A 14,149-nucleotide genomic window follows, 5' to 3' on the forward strand; every position below is an offset into this window, starting at 1 on the left:
TGGATTGATCGAGAGCGCTGCAGTTTTGTTCAACAATAAAATGAATCCTCAAAACTAAAACTACAACTTGCTTAATAATAAGCGGCCCTCTTAAGTTCTCAATAGGGTCATCAGTTGAATACCTGGGCTTGTCAATCTTGCATACACATGGCTGTTTTAGGTATTCGTGTTGCACAGTCCCTTATTCAAATTAAATCATTTATTAGGTTTTATTGGACTTAAAACTTTTCCTTGCATACAATTTCTCCACAGATAAGTTTTATTTTAGCTTATCTGTTGCTTTCTGCAGGGCATTTGTCAGTCAGAGTGAAGCCACGATGCATCTTCCTGCAGATGTTGGTGAGTATTTACTGTTTTTTTTTTTTTTTGAAAAATCTTCAACAAAATGCATACATCTGCACAAAGATATTTCACCTTCTTGTTATCACCTCAACAGCAAAATGTCTCATTAATAATCAATGGCTTACATTTGCAGACCTGTTCTTATTTGATGGCATGAACAGTAGGTATAATCACATCTCCAGTTGGGTCAGAGGGGTATCTCTACCTCTCTCTTCACATTAGCAATGTACTAGCTCAATTTAGATCAGTTTTAATATGATCTAATATGAGCACTACATATTAGATCATATATTCAGGATTCCATACTGAATAAAGAAATATTCAGTATGTTACAGTTTTATTTCTAAATGTCTTACAATGATCTCTGTCCTCTACACTCTTAGTCATAAATTGGATTGAATTTATGGCTAAATTCAATCCAATTCAGTTCATTATTGTGATGGAGACCAGGGGCTCCATTACTAATAAAGGGATGCTGATATTATGTTGTTTAGTTTATTTACAGTCCAAATGTTTCCTGTTTCAGTTATTTATTTTAGCCTCATTGTGACATTTAATTTAACATTTTTTAAGGTAGGGAAACTGGCCACCTTTCCTGTTCAGGGAGAATGTGAGGGGAAATGTCAGTTTGTTTCTGATAACTTTTATGGGTTTAATTTGAGTTTGCTAATTGAGTGTTTGCCTTTCCTGGTGTGTCTCCCCAGCAGGGTAGAGCAGCAAAGAGAGACAAATGTGACAGGTGCTGCTGAAAAGCTCCTGGAGCATACCATGTCAATTAAGAGGGGTAATGCTCTGAGGAGTTGTATTAAGTTAAACGTATTCTTTGATTGACCTTATATTAGTTTGGTTCTAATGATTTGAATGCATGTAAATATTGGTACCATTTATTGTTTTGTGTTAGGTCTGTGTAAATAATGTTTATTTCTTGTTTTGTTTTTGACAACTCCTTTATTTGGTATGAATGGTGAATTTGCCTCAGGTATCTTTGGCCCAGTCCCAATGATCAATGCGCACGCAAACACCCCTCTGTGAAGTGTGGATTCAATGAAGTGCACATAAGGGTTTGAATGCGCAGGTTTACAAGCGTGCAAAAATGTGAGAATTGGGACAGTATGCCACTGTGTCACAACTTCAACATCCAAAATGGTGGGATTAGTCGCTGTTCAGGACTTTGTGCTGCTTAAAAGTACAACTACAGCAAAACAAATTATTTTAAATGTACAGTAAAGGTATTTTTGATTTTCTAAGATCAAAGTGCTGATTTTAAGAATTAAGAAACTTAAAGAGTATAGCTGAACATTTTCAATACGAACGCATTTCATTCCAGACATTTTCTAATTAATGTTATACTAGTTTTGATTATATGCTTGACTAACTGATGTTACAGTTTAACATGAGTTAAGCTATTCATATGAGACTACAAGCTAGACTAGTTCAAATCATGTTAACTTTAACTAAATTGTGTTCTACTAATTAAATTGCAATTATTAAAAGTATTATGTGTTCTTAGTTTGTGTTTCCTTAAGTTTTTAGTGTTTTCCTCTCCCTGTGGGAGATAACTTGTCATATCTCTGCTGCCTGCTCGACTGAGACACTGCCTGTGTGCCAGAGTTAATTTATGGCGTGGTTCCTCCCTGATAACAGACAGTCCCTCCTGCAGGCCCTCTAAGATGTTATTCAATCCACTATTTTCGCATGCTCTACAATTAACTGTATTAATACTAAGAATGATCAAATTTGTGTCCTCAACACAATCCACATTCTCAGGGGAGAAAGACTCACCTGGTATAAATTAAATTTTTAGCTATTCGAGTAAGGCTTAAGAAAAATTTATTTAATCAAAGAATGTCATGAATATGTGTGTAGGGCTGCACTGATTGCAGTTTTCTGGCCGATTCCTGGTTACCAATCAATAAAACGCCTGACCTGCCGATTTTGATTTTGGCTGATATGAATTGTTTTTGTCTGAAATGTCGCTAAATATAGCAAGAAAGTCACTGAGTTGGCAACAGTGGGGTGAATATAGTTAACTATAAACATGCAGACCTGACCTTGTGGGCCAGTCTGTCAGTCAAACCTCTCACTGTAGAGTAGAAGAGGACAGAGACTGATTTTTAAACCTTTGCTGACGAAGATAAGATTAGGGAATAAGATGGGCTTCACATGTAAGTATCGGCCAATCACGATCCTCCAAAATTAAGGAAATCGGCGCCCAGAAGTCAAGTGGTTGATAAATCAGTTGGCCAATAAATGTATCCATACATACATACATACATACATGTATATAATGTAAACAGCATTGCCAGAGATGCAATAAGTTTATAGCAGGTTGTCATAATCCGTGTTTCTGTGTATTTATTTTAAGGTTTTTCTGTCCTGAGTCTCTGTTGTTTCTGCATCTTCCCCGTTGATTGCTTCCCAGGTGTGTCTAGTTACCTGATTACCCCGTGTGTATTTAAGTCCACCTGTTGTTTCTGTCTCTTGTCGGGTTCTCGTCTTATGTCAGTTGTTGTCTACTGCGTGCTTGCCAGTTGGTTAGCTTAGCTCTCGTTATTCAGTCTTCAGTTGCTACCGGTATTAGCTGTATGCTAACTGTGCTGCCTGTCATCCTGGACTGAGCTTTTGTTCATCAATAAATCACCATTTTCATCTACATCCTGGGTCTACCTGCGTCTCTTCTCTCCACCGCAAACCCCACTCCCTGACACAGGTGTGTGAGTGGCCTAATGATCGGACTGCTGATTGCAGTCAGTCCACATTGTTAGCAGAACTAGAGGGCTCCAAAACCAAATTTTGCTTAGGGCCCCATGGAGGCTTCGGCCGGCCCTGATCATCATATTCGTTCACCGGCCCGAGAGTCCGGAAGATGCGCCGTCCGTCACTTCACAGGTTGTAGATGAGAATAGCCGTTAGCCTAGCATTGCTAGCATCAGCTAGCCTGGTAGCTGTTAAGAACATCTCAAAAGACTATCCAAGGGACCATGGGATCAGTGGCTCGCCTTGGCAAAGAGAGGAGTGGAGGCAGAGGTGAAAAAGAAACTCCATCTTTGTTGCCATTAATATGTCCAGGAATGCGCCAACAATGACTGTTTACAGTTGTAACCTTCCGTCACAACAGCATAAACAACTCAACTCACTTACAGCAGTTGTTTTTTTACTTAAAGGAAAATTTCAAGGTGCACACAATGGGTACAGCAGTATCACTGCACGTGCACAAAGTCATTTACACATTGTAGTCAACAATTTATCGACATACTTCCCAGGTGCCGTAAAAAATTTTATTTAATCTTGATGTGTTTTCATGTCAGTTCTACATAAATAAGAATGTGGAACAAAAAAGAATAACATGAATGAATCCACTATCAGACTAACATGTTATAATATTGATTTATACTGTTCTTTTATTATTTGGTTAAACTTGTTTATTTGAGCAAGTGACAGGTATAACTAAAACGTTTTTTTTTTTTGTAAGAATGGTTTGGAAATGTATATTTTGTATTAATTATACATTCAATTGATCCACTGTTGCTTGCTATTGTAGCAGCAGTTTTTTTCTTTGGTATCATGTGCTTCAATTACTTATAATCCTTAATCAGAATATGTTGCTCGTTTGGTGTGAGGGATGGCGTACACAATTTATCTAGCATAGCATCAGTTAATCTGTGATTGCTTTCATGGTCTGCTGAAGAAATCTGTTGACACGCATTGAACTGAATTACTTCAGCTTGGCTCAACATAGTCTCACCCTACGGTCGCACCTCCTGAGCCCATTTTCATCTTTGTGAAATGAATAAAGCCAGGATGAACTGATGGCGCTATGTCAAGCCTGGCTTTATCTCTTATCCTGGATTTTGTAATACTACTTTTGTAAAACAGCCCTCAGGATAGCAGATTAAACTGGGATTTTCAGAATATTCTTACTTAATTAGGTTTCGATTCGGTTTCACAACAGTGGGAAGACATAAGTTATCATGCCGATTTATCCTGTGCAGCTGTTCCTGCTAGTTAAGCCTGGAGCCTTATCTGTTAAGTCACCGGCCATGCTGATTAGAAACCTAGGTGTTTTCTCCATGACTTACTTGTCTGCTTGTTTCTGTCTTTTTAACTCTCTGCATCAAAATAACACTAATTATTTATGGTATTCTATCAAGTACTATTATGATTTTAACATTGTAATGTTAGAAAATACCATTATCAATTTTAAAATGACCCATACAGACTATGTTACTGTTAGATTGTGTTTCTGTTAGATTGTGTTTTTGTTCTAGTTTTATGGAAAGGCCTTTAATAAATATTAAAGGCATTTAATAGACCATCTGTCTAGGTTGAGGGAGCTAGACAAATGGGTCATAAAGCAACAAATGTATGGTAATTAAGTCAAGCCATATAATTAAACAAATGTCCAGTTTAAATAACAGAACATTTAAAATAGTCACTCTATTAGGTACAACTAGCTAGTACTGAGTTGGGCCCCATTTTGCCTTCAGAACTGCCTAGATTCAACAAGGTATTGGAAACATTCCTCAGAGAGTCTGGTCCATATTGACATGAAAGCATCACACAGTTGCTGCAGATTTGTTTGCTGCACATCCATAATGCGAATCTCCCATTACACCACATCCCAAAGGTACTGTATTGGATTGAGATCTGGTGACTGTGGAAGAATTTGAGTCCAGTGAACTCATTGTCGTGTTCAGGAAACCAGTCTGAGATGATTTGCATTTTATGACATGGTACGTTATCCTGCTTGAAGTAGCCATCAGAAGATTGGTACACTGTACTTATTAGTACCATTTGAGCATCATGTCAACGCCACAGCCTGCCTGAGTGTTGTTGCTGACCATGTCCATCCCTTATGACCACTGTGTACCAGTATGCCAGGAAAATATCCCCCACACCATTGCACCACCACCACCAGCCTGAACCATTGACACAAGGCAGGACTGAGCCAGGCTTTCATGTTTTGACGCCAAATTCTGACTCCATTGTCTGAATGTCGCAGCAAAAATCGAGACTCATCAGACCAGGCAACGTTTTTGCAATCTTCTATTGTCCAATTTTGGTGAGCCTGTGCAAATTGTAGCCGCAGTTTCCTGTTCTCAGCTGACAGGAGTGGTACACAGTGTAGTCCATCTGCCTCAAGGTTTGACGTGTTGTGCATTCAGAGATGCTCTTCTGCATACCTCGGTTGTAACGAGAGGTTATTTAAGTTACTGTTGCCATTCTATCAGCTTGAACCAGTCTGGCCATTCTCCTCTGACCTCTGGGATCAACAAGGCATTTACGCCCACAGAATTGACGCTCACTGGATATTTTCTCTTTTTCGGACCATTCTCTGTAAACCCTAGAAAATCTAGTGTACGTGAAAATCCAGTAGATCAGCAGTTTCCGAAATACTCAAACCAGGTTAAGGTTGTTTATTTGAGCAAATGACAAGTATGACGGGTTGTTGTTTTCAGTTAAGAATGGCTAAGAAATTTATATTTTAGGCTAATTACACATTTAATCTATCTCCTATTCTTTGCTATTGTGGTAGCAGTTTTTTTTCTTTAGTATGTTGCGCTTCAATTCCTCATAATCCTAAATCAAAAGATGTGTGATTGGTGTGCAGTATAGTGTACGCAGTTTATCTAGCATAGAATCAATGAGTCTGTGATCGATCTCATGGTCTGCCGAAGAAATCTGTTGACTTGCATTCGCCTAAATTATTTGAGTTTGGCTCGACATAGTCACACCTCTTGAGCCTGGTTTGGTCTTTGTGAATTTGATAAAAGCAGGATGAACTGATGGCGCTATGTCCAGCCTGGCTTTGTCTCTTATCCTGGATTTTGTAATCCTACTTTTGTGAAACAGCCCTCAGTTACACAAAAGAGAATAATTGTAAAACAGTTATTCTCTTTTACAATACTGTATGCTGCATTTATGGTTGTGCAACTCTGTTTTTTCCTTTTTCTTGTTTATTAGATAATTGGTTTTGAGGTACTTTTTTCAGTATTCCAGTTTCATTTTGTCATAGCTCATTCACTAATCTGATTTGATTCCCATTTTATTCTTCTACATATTCCTTTTGTCTTGTCAGTAGTTAGATTACATGCCAGTAGTTAATGAAAGAGATAAATTACAGAATGTTTCAGCTGTAAAGAATTTACATTTTATGAATAATCTAATAATAAATGATTGATTATAATTATTAATAATTACATAAGCCTAATATTAATGTGAATTCTGATTCCCAAAAGAAGACAGAGAAGAATGCACAAGAAGAAACTGATGAAGTGATATAGAATTATTTTTGATGTTCATGAAAGGAAAACGGTAATTGCAGGAAAGGGAAAACGATTTGCTGATGGCAACATTATCTCAGCTGGTGCCCCCTCCAGGAACGAATCACAGCTAAACAGAATGTCAGACCAGGTGTAGCTTCTATGGAAAGAAAAGTAACTGAGAGAAAGCAAAACTTTAATAGTTGAATTAGTGGGAAATAATGCAAATTGTAGAGGAGTAGAATAAGAACATGAGAAAAAGTGGTCATTTTGTCTTTCAGTAGCCTAAGCCTATCGGAGAATGACAGGATAACCTAAGCCAGTCTCACTATAAACTTTAAAAGGAAGTTTATAGTGAGAATATGGAAAGATTTTTTGGAGGGTTTTACAAATGAATTAAAAATAGAAATCCACTTCTGTGTGTTTCACAGGTGATTACACTGATTTCTACTCCTCCAAGGATCACGCCACTAATGTCGGCATCATGTTTCGAGGAAAAGAGAATGCTTTGATGCCAAACTGGTACATGCCATGCTAATATCTAGAGCAACAAACCAAATTAATAATAAAATTTCATGAATAATATTTAAAGATAGAAAGTCAGCCTAAGTCCTGCAGATGTCATTATGCTCATGTAAAAGAAATTAATTTATTTATGTTGTTCAAGGATTTTCATGTTTACACGTTTTTCAAGACGACAGCTTGATAACGGAGGGTTGCATGTTTTCAATTTACTAAATTAGAAACAGGAATAAATAACATTATTATGGTTTAACATGTGATTATCACTTTTTATTGATACTGAAACATTTGATTTAAAAACTTTGTACCAAGTTTAAGTAAATTTATAGAAAGTTCTAGCCATCAGTTTTCCAGTTCGGTAAGTTTGTGCAAAAACACAACCCAAATTGTTGTTTGTGTGGTTTTGTTGTTTAAAACTGGGTTATGATGTTTGGCAGGTTGAGGCTTCCAGTGGGATACCATGGCAGAGCATCATCACTGGTTGTGTCTGGAACCCCAATTCACCGCCCTTGTGGCCAGATGAGGCCTGATCAAAGTAATCTCCTAATGTTTGCCAGTGTTGGGTATCATTAATGTCCTTTTTAATTTAATTACGAATTACACATTTTTGTGTTACTCATTAATTGAAACAGACAAACCTATTTTGAAGATGGTTTTTCAAATACTGTTTCACATCTTCTTCTCTTCATATCAAAAAGTATAAGTTTAACTAGTGACCTGAGTAGAGCATAAAACCAACCTGAAGATATTTTGACATAGTAGAGACTACCTAGACCAGGGGTCACCAACCTTTTTGAGACTGGGACCTGCCTCACGAGTACAGAGTAACATGAAGGACTACTTGTTTGATACAGACATAAATTATATTGGCTCAGCCAGCCTTTATAACAATAATACATGTGATTACATGCTGCCTGATCATATTAATGTTAGGGACTACTCACAACAGTTATCAGTAATGATTTACCATGGCAACAATGGTTAATTCCTATTATGTGATCACAGAGTTTAAAGTTTGATTCCCTTTTGGAGCTCTTCTGTGTGATTCTAAATTTCCCACAAGTGACTAAGAGTATGGATTGTTGCAATAGCATCTGCAGCTGTACGGGAGGATCAAACTCTGCTCATTCACCTCTAGCTTACAGAAAAAGCACCAAGCCGCCAAATAAACAAAAGTAAACTGAGCAATAAGATTTAGGCTTTGGCGTGCCCACCCCCACAGACTTGCTACATACAAGATGTTTTGACACAAAAGATCTGCTTTTCTCCACAATTTTATTAACAATAAAAGGGTTGGATAATACAAATTCCAGAAATTATTTTCTTTTTTTACTCTGCATACCTTGAGATGCATACCTGCATCTCAAGGTATGCAGAGTGGGTACTCCGTTAGCTGCAGGCGCTACTGCCTTCCGATAATGTTCTGCAGGCATCTGAGCATAATTCTGAACTTTAACTGTAGAAAAGAGTTTTATATATACAGCAATTTATTGTAAATGTTTTTATAATTGACTTTTTTTTTATCTAAATATAAACAAATGTTACTTCAATGTAAAAACATTTAATATGTATATATTTTTTTTCTTGGCAGTGCTCCTTAATGACAATGGCTATTTTTAGAACTTGCTCTGGGGGCGACTGACAATGTCCCCTCAGGCGACTAGGTGCCCGCGGACACCATTTTGGTGACCCCTGACCTAGACTTTATTGTCAGAGGGACTTCTTTTTTTCCTCTTGGCTTTTCCCTTGAGGGAATCTATCTCAGCTTGGCTTCTCGGACTTTATCTCCCATGCATCTTACATGAGCTATTCCTCTGATGTATTAATTTCTGATCTTATCCATTGTTGAGGTTCTCCTTGGGAGTGACATGTCCTTCTCTGCTACTTACAACTCTGCTCCCTGCCTCTTTGTCGTTGCCACTGTCTCTAAACCAAACAGCATTGCAGGTCACACCACCATCTTGTACACCTTTCCTTTCATCCTTTCTGATACTCTTTTATCACACAGCACACCTGACACTTTTCTCCACCCATTCCAACCTGGGTGGGCACGTTTCTTTACTTCTTTTTCATGCTCCAACTACTTAAAATCCTTCACCTTCTTATCTCTGTTCTCTGTAACCTCATGTCCACTTGAGTCCCTCTCATTCACACACGTATTCTGTCTTGCTATATCTAACCTACATTTCTCTCCTTTCCAGGGCAAACCTTCATCTCTCAAGATTTTCCTCCACCTGTTCTGTGCTCTCTGTAAACTATGATGTTTACAGATGTTTGCAGTGTCATCTGTAAACATCATAGTGTATGGAGATTCCTGTCTAACCTCATTTGTCAACCTGTCCATCACCACATAAACAAGAAAGGGCTCAGTGCTGTTCCTCGGTGAAATTCCACTTACACCGTGAACTCCTTTTTGTCACTCCAAAGCACATCTCACCACAGTCTTACAGCTCTCATACATAACACATCCTGCACCACTCTAACATAGTTCTCTGCTACTCAAATTCAAATACAAAATTACTTTAGTGATCCAAAGGGAAGTTAAATGTTGTAACTCATATTAATTCATATGACTTAGTGTAGATAGTATAGCTGTTGGCAGGAAAGATCTCTTGTAGCGGTCTGTATTACAGCAAATCTGAAGAAGTGTTTGACTGAAGATACTCTGTTTTCCCAAGACAGGGTTGTCCATAACTTTCTTGGTTTCATGAAGAATCATCATCTTCATAGGCTCCACAGTCGTACCCAGAACAGAACCAGCCTTCTTTATCAGGCTGTTAAGCCATTTTAGGTCCCTGGTTCTGAGGCTGCTGCCCCAACTGCAGAAGATATGACACTCTCAACAACAGACTTATAGAAGATCTGCATCATCTTGCTGCAAACCTTGAATGATCTTAGTTTCCTCAAGAAGTCCAGTCTGCTTTGTCCCTACTTATAGACACTTCACTGTTGCATCTCCAATCCAATCTGTTGTCCAGATGAACACCGAGGAATTTATATTCCTCAACCACCTCCACTTCTTCTCCCATGATGGAAATAGGGTTTGATCTAACCCTATTTCTACTGAAATATCTAGACTTTCTTATGCAGTGCCATAACTCCCACCTTGGAATACAGTCATATGCTTTCTCTAGATCTATAAAAACACAATGCAGCACTGTATGACATTCTCTGAACTTCTCTATCAAAATCTGCAAAGACTGAATCTGTAGTACATTTTTCTCACATAAAACCATATTGCTGCTTATAGATGCCCACTTCTGACCTCAGTGTAACTTCAAAAACTTTTTCCCATAACTTCATTGAATTTATCTACTNCTGCTTAAAAGTACAACTACAGCAAAACAAATTATTTTAAATGTACAGTAAAGGTATTTTTGATTTTCTAAGATCAAAGTGCTGATTTTAAGAATTAAGAAACTTAAAGAGTATAGCTGAACATTTTCAATACGAACGCATTTCATTCCAGACATTTTCTAATTAATGTTATACTAGTTTTGATTATATGCTTGACTAACTGATGTTACAGTTTAACATGAGTTAAGCTATTCATATGAGACTACAAGCTAGACTAGTTCAAATCATGTTAACTTTAACTAAATTGTGTTCTACTAATTAAATTGCAATTATTAAAAGTATTATGTGTTCTTAGTTTGTGTTTCCTTAAGTTTTTAGTGTTTTCCTCTCCCTGTGGGAGATAACTTGTCATATCTCTGCTGCCTGCTCGACTGAGACACTGCCTGTGTGCCAGAGTTAATTTATGGCGTGGTTCCTCCCTGATAACAGACAGTCCCTCCTGCAGGCCCTCTAAGATGTTATTCAATCCACTATTTTCGCATGCTCTACAATTAACTGTATTAATACTAAGAATGATCAAATTTGTGTCCTCAACACAATCCACATTCTCAGGGGAGAAAGACTCACCTGGTATAAATTAAATTTTTAGCTATTCGAGTAAGGCTTAAGAAAAATTTATTTAATCAAAGAATGTCATGAATATGTGTGTAGGGCTGCACTGATTGCAGTTTTCTGGCCGATTCCTGGTTACCAATCAATAAAACGCCTGACCTGCCGATTTTGATTTTGGCTGATATGAATTGTTTTTGTCTGAAATGTCGCTAAATATAGCAAGAAAGTCACTGAGTTGGCAACAGTGGGGTGAATATAGTTAACTATAAACATGCAGACCTGACCTTGTGGGCCAGTCTGTCAGTCAAACCTCTCACTGTAGAGTAGAAGAGGACAGAGACTGATTTTTAAACCTTTGCTGACGAAGATAAGATTAGGGAATAAGATGGGCTTCACATGTAAGTATCGGCCAATCACGATCCTCCAAAATTAAGGAAATCGGCGCCCAGAAGTCAAGTGGTTGATAAATCAGTTGGCCAATAAATGTATCCATACATACATACATACATACATGTATATAATGTAAACAGCATTGCCAGAGATGCAATAAGTTTATAGCAGGTTGTCATAATCCGTGTTTCTGTGTATTTATTTTAAGGTTTTTCTGTCCTGAGTCTCTGTTGTTTCTGCATCTTCCCCGTTGATTGCTTCCCAGGTGTGTCTAGTTACCTGATTACCCCGTGTGTATTTAAGTCCACCTGTTGTTTCTGTCTCTTGTCGGGTTCTCGTCTTATGTCAGTTGTTGTCTACTGCGTGCTTGCCAGTTGGTTAGCTTAGCTCTCGTTATTCAGTCTTCAGTTGCTACCGGTATTAGCTGTATGCTAACCTCTCTGCTGTGCTGCCTGTCATCCTGGACTGAGCTTTTGTTCATCAATAAATCACCATTTTCATCTACATCCTGGGTCTACCTGCGTCTCTTCTCTCCACCGCAAACCCCACTCCCTGACACAGGTGTGTGAGTGGCCTAATGATCGGACTGCTGATTGCAGTCAGTCCACATTGTTAGCAGAACTAGAGGGCTCCAAAACCAAATTTTGCTTAGGGCCCCATGGAGGCTTCGGCCGGCCCTGATCATCATATTCGTTCACCGGCCCGAGAGTCCGGAAGATGCGCCGTCCGTCACTTCACAGGTTGTAGATGAGAATAGCCGTTAGCCTAGCATTGCTAGCATCAGCTAGCCTGGTAGCTGTTAAGAACATCTCAAAAGACTATCCAAGGGACCATGGGATCAGTGGCTCGCCTTGGCAAAGAGAGGAGTGGAGGCAGAGGTGAAAAAGAAACTCCATCTTTGTTGCCATTAATATGTCCAGGAATGCGCCAACAATGACTGTTTACAGTTGTAACCTTCCGTCACAACAGCATAAACAACTCAACTCACTTACAGCAGTTGTTTTTTTACTTAAAGGAAAATTTCAAGGTGCACACAATGGGTACAGCAGTATCACTGCACGTGCACAAAGTCATTTACACATTGTAGTCAACAATTTATCGACATACTTCCCAGGTGCCGTAAAAAATTTTATTTAATCTTGATGTGTTTTCATGTCAGTTCTACATAAATAAGAATGTGGAACAAAAAAGAATAACATGAATGAATCCACTATCAGACTAACATGTTATAATATTGATTTATACTGTTCTTTTATTATTTGGTTAAACTTGTTTATTTGAGCAAGTGACAGGTATAACTAAAACGTTTTTTTTTTTTGTAAGAATGGTTTGGAAATGTATATTTTGTATTAATTATACATTCAATTGATCCACTGTTGCTTGCTATTGTAGCAGCAGTTTTTTTCTTTGGTATCATGTGCTTCAATTACTTATAATCCTTAATCAGAATATGTTGCTCGTTTGGTGTGAGGGATGGCGTACACAATTTATCTAGCATAGCATCAGTTAATCTGTGATTGCTTTCATGGTCTGCTGAAGAAATCTGTTGACACGCATTGAACTGAATTACTTCAGCTTGGCTCAACATAGTCTCACCCTACGGTCGCACCTCCTGAGCCCATTTTCATCTTTGTGAAATGAATAAAGCCAGGATGAACTGATGGCGCTATGTCAAGCCTGGCTTTATCTCTTATCCTGGATTTTGTAATACTACTTTTGTAAAACAGCCCTCAGGATAGCAGATTAAACTGGGATTTTCAGAATATTCTTACTTAATTAGGTTTCGATTCGGTTTCACAACAGTGGGAAGACATAAGTTATCATGCCGATTTATCCTGTGCAGCTGTTCCTGCTAGTTAAGCCTGGAGCCTTATCTGTTAAGTCACCGGCCATGCTGATTAGAAACCTAGGTGTTTTCTCCATGACTTACTTGTCTGCTTGTTTCTGTCTTTTTAACTCTCTGCATCAAAATAACACTAATTATTTATGGTATTCTATCAAGTACTATTATGATTTTAACATTGTAATGTTAGAAAATACCATTATCAATTTTAAAATGACCCATACAGACTATGTTACTGTTAGATTGTGTTTCTGTTAGATTGTGTTTTTGTTCTAGTTTTATGGAAAGGCCTTTAATAAATATTAAAGGCATTTAATAGACCATCTGTCTAGGTTGAGGGAGCTAGACAAATGGGTCATAAAGCAACAAATGTATGGTAATTAAGTCAAGCCATATAATTAAACAAATGTCCAGTTTAAATAACAGAACATTTAAAATAGTCACTCTATTAGGTACAACTAGCTAGTACTGAGTTGGGCCCCATTTTGCCTTCAGAACTGCCTAGATTCAACAAGGTATTGGAAACATTCCTCAGAGAGTCTGGTCCATATTGACATGAAAGCATCACACAGTTGCTGCAGATTTGTTTGCTGCACATCCATAATGCGAATCTCCCATTACACCACATCCCAAAGGTACTGTATTGGATTGAGATCTGGTGACTGTGGAAGAATTTGAGTCCAGTGAACTCATTGTCGTGTTCAGGAAACCAGTCTGAGATGATTTGCATTTTATGACATGGCACGTTATCCTGCTTGAAGTAGCCATCAGAAGATTGGTACACTGTACTTATTAGTACCATTTGAGCATCATGTCAACGCCACAGCCTGCCTGAGTGTTGTTGCTGACCATGTCCATCCCTTATGACCACTGTGTACCA

General features: G+C 38.1%; 1 protein-coding gene across 1 annotated transcript; it reads left to right on the plus strand.

Annotated features, from left to right (window-relative positions):
* Positions 1 to 234: 234 nt before the first annotated feature.
* LOC106943127 (fumarylacetoacetase-like) lies at positions 235 to 7,715 on the plus strand. The gene is made up of 3 exons (XM_015026470.1): positions 235 to 339; positions 7,037 to 7,127; positions 7,565 to 7,715. Exons 1-3 carry the CDS (start codon positions 318 to 320, stop codon positions 7,698 to 7,700), a joined length of 249 nt encoding a protein of 82 aa, XP_014881956.1. The 5' UTR covers positions 235 to 317; the 3' UTR covers positions 7,701 to 7,715.
* Positions 7,716 to 14,149: the final 6,434 nt, after the last annotated feature.

This window comes from Poecilia latipinna, unplaced genomic scaffold, assembly GCF_001443285.1.
Source record: "Poecilia latipinna isolate Pla-1442-1.1 unplaced genomic scaffold, P_latipinna-1.0 Scaffold4902, whole genome shotgun sequence".
Taxonomy (NCBI): Eukaryota; Metazoa; Chordata; class Actinopteri; order Cyprinodontiformes; family Poeciliidae; genus Poecilia; species Poecilia latipinna.